The 21,930-nt window shown below is 37.3% G+C and overlaps 1 protein-coding gene across 3 annotated transcripts in view; it reads right to left on the bottom strand.

Moving 5' to 3' along the window:
* COL4A5 (collagen type IV alpha 5 chain) overlaps positions 1 to 21,930 on the bottom strand; it is a 307,204-nt gene that overhangs the window by 4,271 nt on the left and 281,003 nt on the right. For 2 of the 3 annotated variants that reach the window (XM_074323259.2, XM_074323260.2), the window contains 4 exons: positions 21,440 to 21,652; positions 9,524 to 9,701; positions 5,022 to 5,136; positions 4,485 to 4,657 (listed from right to left, as the gene is read on the bottom strand). In XM_074323259.2, coding sequence (XP_074179360.1) covers positions 4,485 to 4,657; positions 5,022 to 5,136; positions 9,524 to 9,701; positions 21,440 to 21,652 — 679 coding nt within the window. The remainder of the gene's footprint in view (positions 1 to 4,484; positions 4,658 to 5,021; positions 5,137 to 9,523; positions 9,702 to 21,439; positions 21,653 to 21,930) is intronic. The other variant, XM_074323263.2, reaches the window with a different exon arrangement.

Below are 21,930 nucleotides of genomic sequence, written 5' to 3'. Positions count from 1 at the left end.
GAAAGGGTGGAAAATGATACTCCAAACAAATGGAATCCAGAGAATACCAGGTGTATTCATACTTACATCAGACAAAACAGACTTCAGGATAGAAAAAGTAACAAGAGACAAAGACAGATATTCCATAATGATAAAGGGGACAATACAACAAGAAGACATAACACTTATCAATATATATGTTCCCAATCAGGTGACATCAAAATATATAAAGCAACTACTAACAGAACTATAGGGAGAAACTGACAAAAACACAATTATAGTAGGTGACCTAAACACGCCATTGACAGCAATGGGTAGATCATTCAAACAGAAAATCAATAAGAAAATATCAGCCTTAAATGACACACTAGACCAAATGGACAACACTGACATTTACAGAGCATTTCATCCTACACCAGACTATACATTCTTTTCTAGTGTACATGGAACATTCTCAAGGATAGACCATATTTTGGGACATCAAATTAACCTCAGCAAATTTAAGACGACTGAAATCATACCAAGTATATTCTCTGACCACAAGGCTTTGAAATTGGAGATCAACTGGGAAAAGAAAGAGGGAAAAACCACAAATACGTGGAGATTAAATAAAATGCTACTAAAGAATGACTGGGTCAAAGAAGAAATAAAAGGAGCGATCAAAAGACACATGGAATCAAATGAGAATGGCAATACTTCATATCATAATTATTGGGATGAGGTGAAAGCAGTATTAAGAGGGAAATTTTTATCATTACAGGCCTATCTCAAGAAACAAGAAAACTCCCAAGTAAGCAACCTAACATTACATCTTACAGAACTAGAGAAAGAAGAACAAATGAAACCCAAAGTCAGCATAAGGAAGGAAATAAAAAAAAAAAAGAGCAGAACCAAATGAAATAGAGAACAAAAAGACCATAGAAAAAAATTAATGCAACAGAGAATTGGTTCTTCGAAAAGATTAATAAAATTGACAAATCCTTAGCTAGACTCACTAAGGAAAAAAGTGAAAATACACAAATAAAATCAGAAATGAAAGAGAAGTTACAATGGGCACCACTGAAATACAAAGGATCATGTGAGAATACTATGAAGAACTATATGCCACCAAATTCAATACCCTAGAAGAAATGGACAAGTTTTTAGAAACATATAGCCTTCCTAGACTGAATCACGAAGAAGTAGAAAATCTAAATCGATCAATAGCAAAGAAATTGAAACAATCATGGAAAACCTCCCCAAAAGCAAAAGTCCAGGACCAGATGGCTGCACTAGTGAATTCTACCAAACATTCAGATATGATTTAATATATGTCCTCAAACTCTTCCAAGAAATTGAAGAAGAGGCAATACTTTCTAACTTATTTTATGTGGTTAACATCACCCTGATACCAAAACCTGGTAAGGATAACACAAAAAAAGAAAACTACAGACCAATATCTCTGATGACTACAGAAGCAAAACTTCCTTAACAAAATACTAGCAAATCAAATACAACAATACATTAAAAAGATTACATATCACAATCAAGTGAGGTTCATTCCAGGGGCACCAGGATGGTCCAACACATGCAAATAGATCAATGTGATACACCACATAAACAAGATAAAGAATAAAAATCACATAATTATATCAATCAATGCAGAAAAAGCATTGACAAGATATAACATTGATTTATGATTAGAACAGTTAATAAAATGGGTATAGAAGGAAAGTACTTCAACATAATAAAGGCCATATATGACAGACCCTCAGCTAATATCACACTTAATGGTGAAAAACTGAAAGCTTTTCCTCTAAGATCAGGAACAAGATAGGGTTGTCCCCTATCACCAGTGCTTTTCAACATTATATTGGAAATCCTAGCCAGAGCAATCAGCAAGAGAAAGAAATAAAAGGCATCCAAATTGGGAATAAAGAAGTCAAATTGTCACTTTTTGCCGACAACATAATTTTTACATAGAAAACCCCAAAGACTCCATCAAAAAAACTATTAGAAAAATAAACAAATATAGTAAAGCTGCAGGATAGAAAAATCAATGTACAAAATTCCACTGCTTTCCTATATACTAATAATGAAATTTCAGAAAGAGAAATGAAAAAACAATTCCTTTTGCCATTGCTACAAAAAGAATGAAATACCTGGGAATAAACACAGGATGTGAAGGACCTATATGCTGAAAATTACAAGACATTATTAAAAGAAATACAAGAAGACACAAAGAAATGGAAAGATGTTCTGTACTCATAAGTGGGAGGAATCCACATAATTAAAATGGCCATATTACCCAAAGCAATATATAAACTTAACGCAATCCCCATGAAAATCCCCAGGGAATTTTTTAAGGAAAAAGAACAGAAAAATCATCAGATTTGTATGAAATCAAGTAAGACCCCCAAATAGCCAAAGCAATCCAAAGAAAAAAGAACAAGGCTGGATGTATCATACTCCCTGAATTCAGCTTGTACTACAAAGTTAGAATAATCACAACAGCATGGCACTGGCAGAAAAACAGACACACAGGCCAATGGAATAGAACTGAAAACCAAGAAATAAACCCACATATATTTGGGCAGACAATTTTTGACAAAGGAGCCAAAAACATACAATGGAGAAAAGACAGCCTCTTCAATAAATGGTACTGGGAAAATTGGAAAGCCACATGCAAAAGAATGGAACTAGACAGCTATCTGTCATCATGTACCAAAATTAACTCAAAATGGATCAAAGACCCAAATATAAGACCTGAAACAATAAACTGCTTAGAAGAAAACATAGGTACTAAACTTATGGACCTTGGGTTCAAAGAGCATTTTATGAATTTGACCTCAAAGCAAGGGAAGTAGAAGCTAAAATAAATGAATGGGTCTATATCAAACTAAAAAGATTCTGCACAGCAAAAGAAACCATCAACAAAACAAAGAGGCCACCAACAGAATGGGAGAAGATATTCATGAAAAACATCTCAGATGAAGGGTTAATATCCAAAACATATAAAGAACTCATACAGGTCAACAACAAAAAAACAAACAATCCATTTAAAAAAAAATGGTCAGAGGACCTGAATAGACAGTTCTCCAAAGAGGACAAACAAATGGCAAATAGACATAGGAAAAAATGCTTAACATCACTAATCATCAGAGAAATGCAAATCAAAACCACAATGAGATATCACGTCACACCTGGTAGAATGGCTATTATCAACAAGACATGTAATAACAAGTCTTGGAGAGGTTGCGGAGAAAAAAGAAGCCTCATACACTTTTGGGGGGAGTGTTAATTGGTACAGTTACTATGGAAACAGCATGGAGGTTCCTCAAAAAATGAAGAATAGAAGTACCATATGACCTAGCAATTCCTCTTCTGGGTATCTACCCAAAAAACCTGAAAACTTTTATCCATAAACATATATGTACCCCTATGTTCATTGCAGCGTTATTCATCATGGCCAAGACATAGTAACAACCAAGGTGTCCTTCAATTGATGATTGGATAAAGAAGATGTGGTACATACATACAATGGAGTATTACTCTGCCACAAGAAAAGATGAAATGCTGCCATTTGCAACAACATGGGTGGGTCTTGAGATTATCATGCCAAGTGAAATAAGTGAGACAGAAAAAATCCAGAACCATATGACTTCACTCCTATGTGGGATATAAAACTGAAAGCAACAAACGAACAAGACAAACAAATGAAGAAACAAAAACTTACAGACACCACTTATAGACAACAGTTTAGTGATTATCAGAGGGTAAGGAGGCAGGGGGGATGGTAGAAGAGGGAAAAGGGGGTCAAATATATGGTGTTGGAAGGAGAACTGATTCTGGATGGTGAACACAGTATGCAAATATATAGATAATGTATTATAGAACTGTACGATTGAAACATATAATTTTACTAACCAATGTTACCCCAATAAATTTAATGAAAAAGAAAACATCTCCTGAATGAAAAAATAAGTTACATAAAATCTTTAAACTGTGTTCATTTAAAAATATTAAGTAATGATGATTCAAAAGAAGCAAGACATAAAAATACATTTAAACTGAGAAAAAAATCCATTAGATCAAAGTATCCTGAGGTAAATGTGTTATATGTGGTTTCACTAATTTAAATGCTTAGATAAGAGGCTTGAAAACATCTTGGGAAAAGAGTTCATTGGACTGAGCACAGATTATAGCTTCAATTCCTGGGATGGCCTCAATCTTGCTGAATAGCTGCTCACTTGTAATTGTGCAGGTCACATGATCTTTGCTAGCTTTGTCTATTTTGCTATTGAAGAATTACCACCGAGTCATCTCAAACCACATGTACCTATCAGCTAAGTTTGTTTTTCTGATCTGAGTCAGGTATATGAGGAGAACAAGCAAGAATAGAGGACACAGTTCACTGAACTCCAAACATTTGTTGGTAATACCCGTCCATGAATTGCCTCTCTTTTCCCTAGCATTTCTGAAGGAAGCTAAGGACCTAAAGAAAACTAAAGCCATAAGCACCTTACCTGAACATGTCTGACACATCTACAGTGGCCAGCCAAAAGCTGTAGGAGTTGGCATAATAGTTGCAGGTACCCCGGCCATGGCATTCAATGAAGGGAGCTGAACGAAACTCTTCCAAACAGGAACCAGGGGAGGCCAGGGCTTGACCTGAGCCCTCTGCCCCTGCACTTGTATGCTAGAAAAGACAAGGAAAAATGTGCCACAATGCCCATGTGTTATAATACCTTAGTAGATACCCAAAGATATGTGCTGAAGTTGGCCAAAAATTCAAATCCAGTGAAGGATTTCCTTCAAATCCAGTGAAGGAACTAAGGTCAGAGGTAAGAGAATAGTGTCCACACCAAGGGTACTCAACAAAAGCAACAAGATAATAAAAACATGTTCTAGAAAATGTGTGAGGGGGAACACAGTGCTTGGACAGTAGCTATTTTAGGTCAAGCTTCTTACTATGCAAATGACTGGGATTTTTCACATTGGGAAGAAATGCAGATACGATGGATAGTCAGCTATGATGACAAAAACAAGGAAGTGTTGGTTACCATCATGAAGGAATAACCAATCCAGAGAGAATCCCATCCCTGAGGACAACGAGGAATCTGGATGGTCTGACTGTGAACTGCAATCACCACAGCTGGAGCTTCGCACACTGCACACCTAGTAAAGGAAAGGGAAAGGGAACACAATCTACAGAGTGAGTATGTGGGAAATAGCAGCCCCTCTTCTTTGGAAGCCTTCCTGGTATAGAAGCCCATTAAGGTGTCTTTAATGCTCAGAAAAGGAGGAGAAAATGCACTTTGAGAATTGCTTTTGCATAAACTTTGTCTCCCAATATACACAATAAAGTTATAAATGAAAACTAAGCTTTTTTCAAGAAACTACAGAATCACTGCTATAGCATTTCCATTTTCCAATCTGCCCTAAATTCATACTTGCTATAGTCAATGCCATAACCACTCTAAGAGTTTGGCTTAGTGTATTGTACATACTGTTTGCTGTCAAAGTGCCCAACTGGAAGGTAGACATTTAGCAATGCTGAAACTGTGGCAAGAACAATGTCTAGTAAACTAGAACAAGCACTTTCTCAAAACCATCCATTATTTTTGGTCCAAAGGATGTTTATTAACTATTTGGCCTATCTGGAGAAGTACTACATATACAGAATGCTGGGCAGGTACCCAGGCACTTGGAGATGTGGCTTAAATCTATAAAATCAAGTAAAGCAGTAGCAGAGTAAGTACAGCAGAGTCTACCAAATCTTTAATAAAAAACATGAGGAAACCCATGTAATTTTACTAACCATTGTCACGCCAATAAGTTAAAGAAAATGAGGGGACATTTTAAAAATGCTGAATCAATTTGGCAAAGTTTATCTACAAAACAGAAAATACCTTTAGGGGACCTTTCACTCCCAAGAGTTGGAACAGACAAAAATCACACAAAAAGGATTCGGGCAAATGCATTTAAAAGGGCACCCTGAATTTGTTACTAAGAGAGGCTGGACTAGGTTTAACCATTATATTCAATGTCAAATAAACTAGATTTTCCAATCGCTTATCGTTTATGGTTACTGGATTCCTAAATAAATTGGGTCATGATATGAATGAAAATGGCAATATCTACTATGCCTAGGAGATCAAGTTAAACAGGGTTCTCACTCTCAGGGATGTAAAGTACAGCATAATGAATATTGTCAATAAATAAAAACTTAAAAAAAAGTAATAACTGTGCATGATGTCAGATGGGTACCATACTAAATGGGAATATCACTTCGTAAAATACGTATGTCTAACCAGTATGCTGTACACTTGAAACTAATATAAAATAATACTGAATGTCAACTGTAATTGGAAAATAAAAATAATAAATATAATAAATTTTAAACTCAACACTAATCAAAAGAAAAAAAAACTAGGGTTCTAATGTGGTAAAACTCTAGGATATATGTTTTAATGGTACAACCTTCTTTAGTTACTCATGCTCCAAACTTTAGCTATCACTTCTTCCTACCCAACTGCCAAATTCTACCTTATTTTATCAACGTTACACATGTCCCCCACTGAGAGTTCCAATCTACTCCTACCAGGATTATAGCAATACCTTTAATCTAACTGATCTCTCTAATTCAGGACTATCCCCTCTGTAATTCATGTTACACATGAATGGCTCTGTAATCTTCTCTGACATGAAGCTCAAAAACTTTTCAGGGATCCCCATTATATACCAAATAAATTGCAAACTAAAATCTGACATTGAAAGTCTTCTACTATCAGGGTCTAAGCTAAATATCCAATCTCTCCTCCCTATGCAAACCTTTACAAACTACATTCTAAACACATCAATCTAATACCTATTCCTATGTTCTCTGCCTAGTATGTATTTTCCCCTATAACTGCCTGTGTCTCAAGTCCTTCCATTCTTCCAGGAATAACCAGTTCAAAACGCATTTCTTCCATATAGTCATCCCAGAGCTCTCCAGTTGGAATTAAACATCCCTTTCCCTATGCTTTCATAACATTTTATTAGATGTATTATGGCACTTGGCTCAAGCTTGATATATTTTAGATTATTTACATGTATTTGCCGAATGACTAGACTGTAAGCTCTTTGTATATTATTACTCTATGCCTATCATGGGGCTTGCTCAAAAGCAGGCCATCAATAAACATGGGTCAAACTAAAGCCCTCTGCTAATCTCATAATTAATGGAGAAAAACTGAAGCCCTTTGCTCTACGTTCAGGAACACGACAGGGATGTCCCCTATCACCTCTGCTTTTCAACATAGTGTTGGAAGTCCTTGCCAGAGCAATCAGGCAAGAGAAAGAAATAAAAGGCATCCAAATTGGGAATGAAGAAGTTAAATTATCACTCTTTGCAGATGACATGATGGTATATATAGAAAACCCTAAAGACTCCACCAAAAAGCTATTAGAAACAATCAACGAATACAGTAAAGTTGCCGGCTACAAAATCAACGCACAAAAGTCCATTGCCTTCCTATATACTAACAATGAAATCTCAGAAAAAGAAATACAAAAAACAATTCCTTTTGCAATTGCAGCAAAAAGAATAAAATACCTAGGAATAAACTTAACCAAGGATGTGAAGGACTTATATGCTGAAAACTATAAGACATTTTTGAAAGAAATTGAAGAAGACACAAAGAAATGGAAAGACATTCCGTGCTCATGGATTGGAAGAATCAACATAGTTAAAATGGCCATATTACCCAAAGCAATATACAGATTCAATGCAATCCCCATCAAAATCCCAATGGCATATTTTAAAGAAATAGAACAAAAAATCATCAGATTTGTTTGGAACCACAAAAGACCCCGAATAGCCAAAGCAATCTTAAGGAAAAAGAACAATAATGGAGGTATCACACTTCCTGACTTTGGCTTGTACTACAGGGCTACAATAATCAAAACAGCATGGTATTGGCAGAAAAACAGACACATAGACCAATGGAATAGAATTGAGAACCCAGAAATAAAACCACATAAATATGGACAGATAATTTTTGACAAAGAAGCTAAAAACATACAATGGAGCAAAGACAGCCTCTTCAATAAATGGTGCTGGGAGAATTGGATAGCCACATGCAAAAGAATGAAACTGGACTGCTATTTGTCACCATGTACCAAAGTTAATTCAAAATGGATCAAAGACTTAAGCATAAGACCTGACACAATAAACTGCATAGAAGAAAACATAGGTACTAAACTTATGGACCTTGGGTTCAAAGAGCATTTTATGAACTTGACTCCAAAGGCAATGGAAGTAAAAGCTAAAATAAACAAATGGGACTATATGAAACTTAAAAGCTTCTGCACAGCAAAAGAAACCATTGACAAAATAAAGAGGCCACCAACTGAATGGGAGAAGATTTTTGCAAACAGTGCCTCCGATAAGGGGCTAGTATCCAGAATATACAAGGAACTCATGCAACTCAACAACAAAAAAACAAACAACCCAATTGAAAAATGGGCAGAGGACTTGAAGAGACATTTCTCCAAAGAGGACATACAAATGGCAAATAGACATATGAAAAAATGTTCAACATCACTAATCATCAGAGAAATGCAAATCAAAACCACAATGAGATATCACCTCACCCCAGTCAGAATGGCTATCATCAACAAGACAAATAATAACAAATGTTGGAGAGGCTGTGGAGAAAAAGGAACCCTCATACACTGTTGGTGGGAATGCAGACTGGTGCAGCCGTTATGGAAGGCAGTGTGGAGGTTCCTCAAAGAATTACGAATAGAATTGCCATATGACCCAGCAATCCCTCTCCTGGGTATCTACCCAAAAAATCTGAAAACATTTAGAGATAAAGACACGTGTGCTCCAATGTTCATTGCAGCTTTGTTTACGGTGGCCAAGACATGGAAACAACCAAAATGGCCTTCGATAGATGAATGGATAAAGAAGTTGTGGTATATATACACAATGGAATACTATTCGGCAGTAAGAAAAGATGATATAGGAACATTTGTGACAACTTGGATGGATCTTGAGAGAGTAATGCTGAGCGAAACAAGTCAGACAGAAAAAGCAGAGAATCATGTGATTTCACTGATATGTGGTATATAAACCAAAAACAACAAAAGAACAAGATAAACAAATGAAAAACAGAAACTCATAGACACAGACAATAGTTTAGTGGTTGCCAGAGGGTAAGGGGGGCGGGGGGTGGGGAGTGGGAGATGAGGGTAAGGGGGATCGAATATATGGTGATGGAAGGAGAACTGACTCTGGGTGATGAACACACAATGGGATTTATAGATGATGTATTACAGAATTGTACACCTGAAATCTATGTAATTTTACTAACAATTGTCACCCCAATAAATTTAATAAAATAAAATTAAAGAAAAAAAAAATGGGTCAAACTAAATACTGAATTGACTATTACAAAGGCACTTCTGTTCTACCTAACCCAGGAGTATGACCAGAATATTAGCTTTGGACTCATTTCTGACTAGCTAAACTAACTGGGGATTGGTAAAAGTCAAAGCTCTACCAATGTCTCACCGACTAATGAATGGCTGGATGCTCTCGCCTTTCAGGGGCTCCATGTTCATTGGCATGGGCTCTGGGGTGGAGAGCCAGTAAGAATAGTCATTTCTTGAAGCAAAGTTGCAAACATTATTGATGTTGCAGAACATGAAAGGCATGGTACTGAAGCGACGAAGGCAGCTGCCGGCTGTTCCTAGGAAGAAAAAGAGGAAGGACTACATCATGATGATACTTCAGTTTCTTCTAAAACACTAACAAACAGCCTCTCAAAGAAAAACTTGCCCACATTTTTTAGATAACAAATATACTTTATAAGATGCACATTTACCTACATTTTAACATTTTAAAAATCAGGATATAGCTTACAATTTGTGTAGACATTTCTTGTGGTAGCTCATATGTTCCCCAAACACTGTTTTCAAACTGGTGATACATCTTAAAAACAATGGTGTCTTATGAAGAATATTGGACAATTTATTGTAGACAGTGAAGGGCACATATTGAGTCCTTAGATTATCATATCATCATTTCCTCTCCAGGGTTCCCTCTATTCTTCTAAGACATCCCCAGTATGTATCTTGTGTGGGTTTGCAATCTCTTTAAGTCTAGGGACAATTGTAGTGCTGACCAATATGTAGAGCAACCACGGACAGGTTAGTAAGTGACTAACAAAAAGGAAAAAAGTAAATAAGAGAGAAATGAAGGGAAAAAAAATGGAAAGAACAACTAGAGCTTTTGGATTTTGGGGCTGGTAGGGGCAACAGAGTTTATCTCTACCAGTGATCAGGTCTTCTTTTCCCATTTACTCACAAAAGAATGATGAAAATGATGTACCTCATCACACATTTTTAAGTTGATATTTAAAATGTTTCATAAGAAGTTCAAATTGATACTGTACCAGTTATTGAGTTATTGGTTATTATCTCTCAGCTCCAAACCCACCCATCCATACTCTATTTTGTAATACTGGAGGCTAGGACTTTGCAAATCAAATTTCAACGTTCCCAGCCGTCATTTCTAGTGTTTTGTGAATATTTATATTTAAAAACAAACTTTTATATCACTCTTTTAAATGTGTTCAATGTAATCATGTGACACCTAACAATGTGCATTAAATTCAGCTTCCTGGGGAAAGGTAGGCAAGGTCTTTCCTGGGGAGAGGTAGGCAGGAGGAAGGAATACTATTCAGTTTGCTCTTTTTTGAAACTTCAACGTATATAATTTAATAAAGTCTATCATTTTCTACTATTTTCTACAATTTATTAAATGGAATTGCATACAGACATAATTATTTTTCTTAAAAAAAGCAATAACCTCATAGCTGCATGCTGTGTTGGGAAAATAAAAATAATGCTGCTCTTGTACCAAAAAAAAACCAAAAAAGCAAAAAATGAAAACAAAAAAACAGAAAACAAAAACAATAAACATTTTTAAAAGTATATAAACTTTATCATCTTTAATAATCAGAAATTATTCTTTCAAAATTAATGCCTGATTTCTGTAAAAATATTCAAACACTAAAAGTATTTTGTGATGCTGAAAATTACAAGCTACTTCTCAAAGTTAACTGTTAAACATTTTCTTCAATTAAAGTAAATGGAAAGAGAACAATAACAACAGCAACTGGAAATGATTAAATGTTCCTTTTGCATTTGGAAAATATATTTCCATTCCACTTCTCTCACACAGTTTTGTCCTAATGTATTTTTTATTTTTGAAAGTCTTGTATTGACTACTGTATCATATTTCTTTGAAACGAAAATTTAAAAATAACTTTTAAAAACTTTCTGTGACCAAAAGGCTTTACATGTTAATATTTTATTTTGAATTGCCATCATTATAGTTATTATTAATTCACAAATGATCAAAAATATAGATACTATAAACTTTGATAATTACTAAACATTAAAAGTAAACTTGTATTAGAAATGCATTTCTTAATGAGATGAATTAGAATTGAATCATAGAGCCTCAGTTAATGTAGACTTTAACAAAACCATTATTTTGAATTGTCCCTTTGAATTTGTCCCCCCGAGGTTTTCACACTTCAAGGCAGTGTGCCATAGTATGATTCTTTCATAGGGTGGAAGATGGGTGATAGTGAAAGGATGAAAGGGGATTCTCCAAAGCATACACACTGGCAGTTCAACTTTAGGAGAAAGAACATATGAAAGTGGAAGATTTGAAAATTGATTTCTTTAAAATTATGTATGTGTATCTCTTGGAAATTCCTCATGTATCCAAAGGAGAATGCTTATCAGACTGAAGATGACTGGTAAAAGACCAAGAATTCTTAAACCTGGTGGATCTTCAGAATAACTGGGAATTTTTATACAATAAGTTTGGAATGGGCATAGGAATCTTTTCCAAAGTTCCCCAGGTTGGAAATCATTGATTTAGTCTAATTTATATTTTTTCAGAAAAAATGAACTGGCTTAGAGAGAGGTGACTGACTCAGGCAAGGTCATGTGAAAGTAAATGACAAATTGAAAAACGAATGGATTTAGAATTAGTAGGTGTTGGATTCAATTCTTATCTCCATCAGTTTCTGAGTGTGTGGCTTTGACTAAGTCACTTAACCTCTTAGCCAGTTTTTTCTTTTTTCTTTGTATGAAGTGGGAAAAAACCCCAATATTTGTCTTATTCTTTCTTGACCATGTTGTAAGAATCAAATTGAATAATAAATATGAAAGTGCTTTCTCATAAAGAACTTTAAAAACAAAACTAATATTATTGCCTAATTAGGGACAGAGCTGGAAGTATCCTTCATCTCAGAAAGAAAAGGAGGAGGTATATAAAAAGAAAGCCCATAAGGATAAGATCAGGAGTGTTTGGTTGCATCTGTGCTGTAGGCTGCCCATAATGATGCAGAATTCTGGGTTATAGTTTCAAAATTTTCGAAGAGAGGGTGATCTCCTGAACTCTCAATGCCTCCCATATTATAAAATTATAAGGCTTTAATAGACTAACAGTTCTTAGTATGTTTTTTCTTTCTCCCAGACAGAATAGTTTTAGTATTCAATCTGTTTCTTCAACCCTCCTTTTTACATACCATAATCCTTTCAATGATCCAACACAGACTGTGTATTTATTTGATCAGCTGATTGTTTAACATCAAAGTTATAGCTGCCTATATTCTCGCTCAGCCATCAATTTAATGCTTGTGTGAGCTCCAGCAGACTCTGCTATCCAGGATCACCCTTGGGATCTTGGGCCTATCCTGGCCTTCTCATGTCTGAGGCCTAAATGGTACCCAAGTCAGGGCCAGTTTGTAGCCACGAAGTATGAATGCATCTACAAGAGCCCTTGTTTGACCACATACCTGTATTTTGAAAAGTTACAGTGAGTAGATCCCATTTTTTCTCTGTATTACATTTTTTAAAGGAAATGTCACTTTTTTTTCTTTCCTATAAACTTTATTGGGCAATACTGGGGGACAGTGTGCCTCTGCATAACATTTTTTAATTTTATGGTGCTCAAACACTTCTAATGGTTCCTACTGACTTGACGGGTTAAAGATTTGAAGTTTAGAAGCTTGATTATGGGTATAAGTTAGACTCTGTTAAGAAAGAATGGACTAAAAGGAAAATAATTTTATGGGCAAAAGACTAGAGAGAATTATCTAAAAGAATAAGAGTATTTTCTTTTTTTAAAAGAGTATTTTCAGTGACGTCATAAGAATGGCAGAAGTGGGGCACACTTTTTGAGTTCTCCGTTGGGTCTTATCACAAACGGGACATATAACCCATCAAAGGACTCTCTGCTCATCACGCAGAACAGCGAAGAGACTCGCGCAGGGATTACTTGCAGGTGGGGAAAATTGGGCGAGCAGGGGAAGAAGGAAGGGAGTGTAGTGGTGGGGACGCGGCCCCCGCTCCTGTGGCTGTAGAAATTTGGCCCGCACCCTCAGGCTGTGGAAATCTGCCCCACACCTGTGCCTGTGAAAATCCAGCCCACATCCATGGCTGCAGACACGCAGGAGATCCCAGGACGGAGGAGAGCGCGGAAGCCAGGAAGTGGGCTCTTTGTCCTGTGTCCCATAGCGGACCTCTCCCACCGCGGGGGCAGCATATCTAGCATTTGAGGCAATAACCTCAGCTGATACGTCCAGTTAAGCCTTAGGCCGGACAAAGGACACAAACTCCATACCCAGGCCCCTACCCCCACTCTTCCAATCCTACCCCCACCCTTCCAGAGACTTGAACTGGCCCCTGAACTGAGGAGCAGTGTCAGATTACAGAGGAACCTTGGCACTCGGGCTCTGGAAAGACTGGCGGGTGCCCCTGGCCCAGGGAAGAGGCTGAGAGGAGTGTGGTTTTTGCTGGCCTAGGAGAGAGGGGACTCTTCCGTCCCCAGCCACCACCTTTTCTGGCCTGCGGGAAGAGTGTGACACAGCTGGGCTGGGAAAGAGAGGACCCCTCCTTCCGTCCCCAGCCCCCACCCTTTCTGGCCTGCCTAGGGCGGGGCAGTTACATCTGCAGAGGCACTCCCAGGGATCAGCAATAGGCAGCAGACGCAGCTCCCAGCTTTCAGCAGCTGAGAAATCTCCCGCTCGCCACACACACACACACACACACACACACACACACACATACACACACACACACACACATAGGAAAGAAGTGCCCTAAGACTCAGGAGAACTGGACACAGGGCTGGTGGTGCTACTCTCAGTGCGCATATGTGCAGGCAAGGGCAGAAACTGCACTGGCTTTGTAAAAACTACCATCCAGACCCCTCAGCCCCATGCATCTAAATCTGCAGTCCCAACGTCACTCTGGGCACCAGGTGACCGGATCTACCTGCACAACACAAAGGAGACTCTTTGGTACAGCAGAGGGCAACCTGGAGATTACTTGGTGGGCTTAAGCCAAGACTGGTGCTGCTTTTTGTACTGTTTTGATTTGTCTTTATATCTTTGATATCTTTGCCTGTGTTGAGTGGGGGTTGTCGATTGTTTTTTACATGTGAATGTGTTTGATTTTTTCTTTGTTGTTGTTGTTGTTGTGCTTGGTGATTTCCTTTGTTCTGAAATTGCCCTACCAGGGCCCAGCTTAAGAGGCACAAGATTCAACATACACAGAGGCGAACTCCAGACCAAACCAGAGTACTACTGGGTTTGACCTACAAGTGACACACCCAGAGGGGATTCTTTACAGGCACAAGAGCCCATAGAGGCCAAACCACATTTAAGCAGTCAACCCTCACGCAGCAGAACACCCTGCGGTGGGCAGAGCCAATTCTCACAACTAGTCAGCGTAGGAGTAAACCCTACGTACTCACAAGAGAAAAGCAATTAAAGATCTTCTTTAACAGGACAATATACACAAAACAAGAGTCACTTTTGGAGCACATGCAGAGGAGAAGAACGCAGTAGTGCAAGTCAAATATTAAGGACACATACTACATAAGATAACCCAGCAAGAACGAAGAACTCCAGGGGATCTACCTAATACATCGAAGCAAACACAGAGAGTCAACCATAATGGGGGAAAAAAGAAACATGTCCCAAATAAAAGAACAGAAGAAACCTCTAGAAATGGAACCAAATGAAGCAGAGGTAACAAACCTATCAGAGACAGAGTTCGGAACACTGATGATAAGAATGTTTAAGGAGCTTAAAGAGGACATCAAGAAGGATGTAGAAATCATAACGAACAACCAGTTAGACCTAAAGAACATAATTGCTGAAATAAAGAACTCACATGAAGGAATTAACAGCAGGTTAGATGAGGCAGAGGATCGAATCAGCGACTTAGAAGACAAGTTAGCAGAGATCACCCAAACAGAACAACAAAAAGAAAAAAGAATATAAAACAATGAAGATGGTTTAAGAGACCTCTGGGATAACATCAAGCGCAACAACATGTGCATCATAGGAATACCAGAAGGTGAAGAGAGGAAGCAAGGGATTGAGAACATATTTGAAGTAATAATGTCCGAAAACATCCCTAACCTGATGAAGGAAACCAACATACAAGCCCAGGAAGTGCAGACAGTTCCAACCAGGATAAACCCATACAGGTCCACACCAAGACACATTATAGTTAAAATGGCAAAGGTTAAAGACAAAGAGAGAATCCTAAAAGCAGCAAGAGAAAGACAGAGGGTTACATACAAGGGAACTCCCATAAGACTATCAAATGACTTTTCTGCAGAAACATTGAAGGCCAGGAGGGAGTGGCAGGAGATACTCAAAGTGATGGAAAACAAAGGCCAACAACCTAGGTTGCTTTATCCAGCAAGACTATCATTTAAAGTTGATGGAGAGATAAAGAGATTCCCAGAAAAGAATAAGCTAAAGGAATTCATTACCACCAAGCCAGCATTGCAAGAAATACTAAAAGGATTTCTGTAAATAGAAGATGAAAACAATCTAATTACAAATTTAAAAATGGCAATAACTATGTACCTATCAATAATCACTTTAAATGTAAATGGTTTGAATGCTCCAATCAAGAGACATAGGGTGGCTGAGTGGATAAGAAAGCAAGACCCTTGTATATGCTGTATACAAGAGACTCACCTCAGATCAAAAGACACACAGAGGCTGAAAGTGAAGGGTTGGAGTAAGACATTCCATGCAAATGGAAATGAGAAAAAAGCTGGAGTTGCAATACTTATGTCTGACAAAACAGACTTTAAAATGAAGAAAATATTAAAAGACAAAGATGGGCACTATATAATAATAAAGGGATCAATCCGACAAGACGACATAACCCTAGTAGACATTTATGCACCCAACATAGGAGCACCTAAATATATAAAACAGATATTGGCTGACATAAAGACAGAAATCGACAGTAACACTATCATAGTAGGGGACTTCAACATACCTCTGACTACAAGGGACAGGTCTTCCAGACAGAAAATCAATACGGAAACAACAGCCTTAAATGATACATTGGACCACTTGGATTTAATCGATATTTTCAGAGCATTTCACCCCAATGCTGCAGAATACACGTTCTTCTCAAGTGCACATGGAACATTTTCCAAGACAGACCATACGTTAGGCCACAAAGCAAGTCTTGATAAATTTAAGAAAATTGAAATCATACCAATTGTCTTCTCTGACCACAGTGCTATGAAATTAGAAATGAAATACAGGAAAACAACTGGAAGACACACAAATTCATGGAGGCTGAATAATATGTTACTAAATAATGAATGGGTCAAGCAGGAGATCAAGGAAGAAATCAAAAGTTATCTCGAGACAAACGAAAATGAAAACACAATGACCCAAAATCTATGGGATTCCGCGAAAGCAGTCCTAAGAGGGAAGTTCATAGCATTGCAGGCCTACCTAAAGAAACAAGAAACATCACTAATCAAGTTTATCTTCACACTTAAGGGATCTGGAAAAAGAACAACAAAATAAGCCCAAAGGGAGTACAAGGAAGGAGATAATAAAGATCAGAGCGGAAATAAATGAAATAGAAACCAGAAAAACAATACAAAAGATCAATGAATCCAAGAGTTGGTTCTTAGAGAAGATAAACAAAATTGACAAACGTTTAGCCAGACTCATTAAAAAGAGAGAGAGAGAGGACCCAAATTAATAAAATCAGTAATGAAAGAGGAGAAGTGACAACAGACACCGCAGACATACAAAAAAATTTAAGAAATTACTATGAGCAACTGTATGTCAAAGAATTTGACAACCTGGAAGAAATGGACAATTTTCTAGAGGCGTACAACCTTCCACGGCTAACTCAAGAAGAAACAGAACACCTGAATAGACTGATTACCACCAAGGAAATTGAATCAGTAATCAACAATCTCCCAACAAACAAAAGCCTTGGACCAGATGGCTTTACAGGTGAATTTTACAAAACATTCAAAAAAGAATTATCACCTATTCTCCTCAAACTCTTCCAAAAAATCCAGAGGGAGGGAAGACTCCCAAACACTTTTTATGAAGCCCCTATCACCCTGATCCCAAAATCAGACAAAGACACCACAAAAAAAGAAAACTACAGGACGATATCGCTAATGAACATAGATGCAAAAATCCTCAACAAAATATTAGCGAACAGAATTCAGCAATACATTAAAAAGATCATACACCATGATCAAGTGGCATTCATCCCTGGTATGCAAGGGTGGTTCAACATCCGCAAATCAATTAATGTGATGCACCACATTAACAAAATGAAAAATAAAAATCACATGATCATATCAATAGACGCAGAAAAAGCATTTGATAAAATCCAGCAGCCATTCATGATAAAAACCCTTAAGAAAGTGGGACTAGAGGGATCATATCTCAACATAATAAAGGCCATATATGATAAACCCACAGCTAACATCATACTCAATGGGGAAAAGCTAAAACCATTCCCCTTAAGATCAGGAACAAGGCAAGGTTGTCCACTTTCTCCACTTCTATTCAACATAGTGCTGGAAGTTCTAGCCACAGCAATCAGACAAGAAAAAGAAATAAAAGGCATCCAAATCGATAAGGAGGAAGTAAAACTGTCATTATATGCAGATGATATGATACTATATATAGAGAACCCTAAAGACTCCACCAAGAAACTATTAGAGCTGATAGATGAATTTAGTAAAGTAGCAGGATACAAAATTAATATTCAGAAATCAGTTGCATTTGTATATACCAATAATAAAACATCAGAAGGAAAAATTAAAAAAGCAGTCCCATTTACAATTGCTCCAAAGACTATAAAACACCTGGGAATAAATTTAACCAAAGAAGTACAAGATCTGTACTCAGAAAATTATAAGACGCTGAAGAAAGAAATGAAAGAAGATACAAATAGATGGAAATACATATCATGTTAATGGATAGGAAGAATTAATATAGTTAAAATGTCTATACTGCCTAAGGCAATATACATATTCAACGCAATTCCTATCAAACTACCAACGACATTTTTCACAGAAATAGAACATATAATCCTAAAATTTATATGGGACCATAAAAGACCCCAGATATCCTCAGCGATCTTGAGAAATAAGAACAAAGTGGGAGGTATAACGATACCTGACATCAAATTATACTACAAGGCTACAGTAATCAAAACAGCATGGTACTGGCATAAAAACAGACCCATAAATCAATGGAACAGAATAGAGAGTCCAGAAATAAATCCATGCCTATATGGCCATTTAATCTATGACAATGGGAGCAAGAATGTACAGTGGGGTAAAGACAGTCTATTCAATAAATGGTGCTGGGAAACCTGGACAGACACATGCAAAAAGATGAAGCTGGATCACCTCCTTACACCATATACAAAAATAAATTAAAAATGGCTTAAAGACTTAAATGTAAGATCTGAAACCATAAAATTCCTAGAAGAAACTATAGGAAGAAACTTCACAGACATTACCCGGAGTAAGATTTTTACTGATATATCCCCTCGCAAGAGGGAAGTAAGAGAAAAAATAAACATGTGGGATTACATCAAACTAAAAAGCTTTTTCACAGCAAAGGAAATCATCAATAAAACAAAAAGGAATCCTACTGAATGGGAAAAGATATTTGCCAATGATATATCTGATAAGCGGTTAATATCACAAATTTATAAAAAACTCACTGAACTAAACTCCAAAAAAACGAACAACCCAATTAAAAAATAGGCAGAGGACATGAAGAGACATTTTTCTAAAAAGGACATACAGATGTCAAACAGACATATGAAGAAATGCTGAACCTCACTAATCATCAGAGAAATGCAAATGAAAACCACAATGAAATACCACCTCACCGCAGTCAAATGGCTATCATCAATAAATCAATAAACAACAAGTGCTGGCGTGGATGTGGAGAAAAGGGAACGCTTGTGCACTGTTGGTGGGATTGCAGATTGGTGTAGCTACTATGGAAAACAGTATGGAGGTGTCTCAAAAATCTGAAAATGGAACTACTTTATGATCCAGCAATCCCACTCCTAGGTATCTATCCGGAGAAATCCAAAACTCCAATTCAAAAATCTTTATGCACTCCTATGTTTATTGCTGCACTATACACAATAGCTAAGACATGGAAACCACCAAAATGCCCATCGGTAGATGACTGGATTAAGAAACTGTGGTACATTTATACAATGGAGTATTATGCAGCCATAAAGAAGAAAGAAATCTTACCATTTGCAACAACATGGATGGACCTAGAGAACATTATGTTAAGTGAAATAAGTCAGACAGAGAAAGACAAATACCATATGATCTCACTTATATGCGGAATCTAAAGAAAAGAATAAGTGAATGAACTAATCAGAAACAGTTTTGTAGACATAGAGGAAACACTGAGGGTTGCTAGAGGGGCGGGGGGTGGGGATAAGGGGAAGGTGAGAAGTTTAGAAAATAGTCGGTAACCACAAGATGGCCACGGGGTTTTGAAAATTAATTTGGGGAATGTAATCAATAATGTAAAGATGTTGAAGGGCATCTGATGGACATGTGTCCCATTTGGGAGACCACCTCAGGGATGATGTAGATGCCTGATCTCTGCACAGTACACCTGAAGCTGAACAATACTGAATGCCAACTATAATTTTATGTAAATACATATATATATATATATATATATATATATATATATATATATATATATTTATTTATATATTTATATATTTATATATTTATATATTTATATATTTGTATGTATATTGTTACAGGAAGCGGAGTACAGCATTAGGAATAGAGACAGTGGAAATGTAATGGCTGTGTGCAATGTCAGAGGGATAGTGGATGGGGGGAGGGGGGTTCACACAGTGTGAGGGATATAAATGATAAACGTCTAATTTTGCTTTGTCTTGTGCACCTGAAACTAGTAAAATAAAAAGAGTATTTTCATAACAGAGATATGTTTATTGAAAAATTGGAAAAAGAAGATGTTACATAAAGAAAGCAAAAGAAGGAAAGAAAAGTAGCAGTGGAAAGATGAAAAGAAGAAGAAGAAGGGAGTAGTTGGGTAAACTCCCACTTTATTTGGCTTCACAAAATAACCCGTGACTATTGGCTTCCATGTAAATAGATTTGCCTACTCTGGTGGGACAGAAGTGATTGGCAGGTGTGAACATATTCCCTGGGAACAGAGTAAGCAGAGCAGACCTCTGGAGGTCTCCACTGCTGCAGAACTGTTTTCACAGAATGGTACGGCTAAAAAAACCTCAGGAGGCCTCTTACCACAGAGACCCCAGAAACTGGGAGCCCAGAATATCTTCTTAAATGTCTTTATGGAGGCAAAGGGGATAGTGATCCTTATAATAGGCAGCCCCAGGTCAAACAACTGTTACTACAAATCTAAAGTCAAAATTCCAGAAAAGAAATCTTGGGGATTTGCAAGAGGTCTTGACAGTCATCCAGTCCAGCTGCATCTCATCAACCAACTGTCCACTCCATTACAGAGAAGAGGCATGGGAACACATTAAATGATGTGGATTTTTTATGGAAATATGATCCTTTATGTAGCTTTAAACTACTCTGATAATACTTTATGAAGCCAAGACACTTAATTTAGGAATTATAAACAAGCATAATTAAGCAATGGCCTTACTTTATTTGATTAGAAATCAAGATTGTCTTCAGAACTTATCTGTCAACTCGATGAAGACCAGTGTCAGAGAAGATGAAACTATCTCCCATTAGTTATAAACATGCCCACTCAAGCAGCTGCTACACTGAAAAGTAAAGGTGGCCCTTTTCAAAATGCCTTGCTTTAGGCCAAAAATTGTACCTCATAGCAGGCTAATTAATGCTTTGAATTTAAAGTTAAATATTATTTATTTAAAACTCATAGTGAATATATTTAGCTACCCTGGACATGGTCTTCAATTTGGAAGCCCCAAAAGAATAGAGACATAGAGAGATGCACTTTGGCCAAGTCTACTCTGGAACCCAAAAGGATTTTCAAAACAAAACCAAAATACATAGTAAGAAATAAGATGCCAATTATCTCACCCAAGTCTTGACCGTGAGCTCTTTCATTTCCTTGTACATACAGGAGAGAAAAGCCTTCATAAATACGGACAGTTCGCTGTGGGCATTGTGGTGCATCTGTTGTCTGGCTGTGACGTGTGATGAGGAATCCATGGGCAACAAAGGAAGTTCCAGGGGGACCTGGGGGACCTTGCAATCCATCTGGCCCAGGGGGGCCATCCAAACCACGGGTACCTATTTCCATGGAATCATCAGTATACAAGATTAAGTAAGCTCTGTTCCACTATTATGGCTATTAAAAAAACATTATGACCTCATTTGATTAGGTTTTTTTTTTCCCCCCAGATTTTACTGGGGAAGGGGAACGGGACTTTATTGGGGAACAGTGTGTACTTCCAGGACTTTTCCAGGTCAAGTTGTTGTCCTTTCAATCTTAGTTGTGGAGGGCGCAGCTCAGCTCCAGGTCCAGTTGCCATTGCTAGTTGCAGAGGGCACAGCCCACCATCCCTTGC

The sequence above is a fragment of the Rhinolophus sinicus genome, chromosome 18, assembly GCF_057876585.1.
Source record: "Rhinolophus sinicus isolate RSI-liver-muscle chromosome 18, RSI-T2T, whole genome shotgun sequence".
Lineage (NCBI taxonomy): Eukaryota > Metazoa > Chordata > Mammalia > Chiroptera > Rhinolophidae > Rhinolophus > Rhinolophus sinicus.
This window is presented reverse-complemented; position numbering and strand designations above follow the sequence as displayed.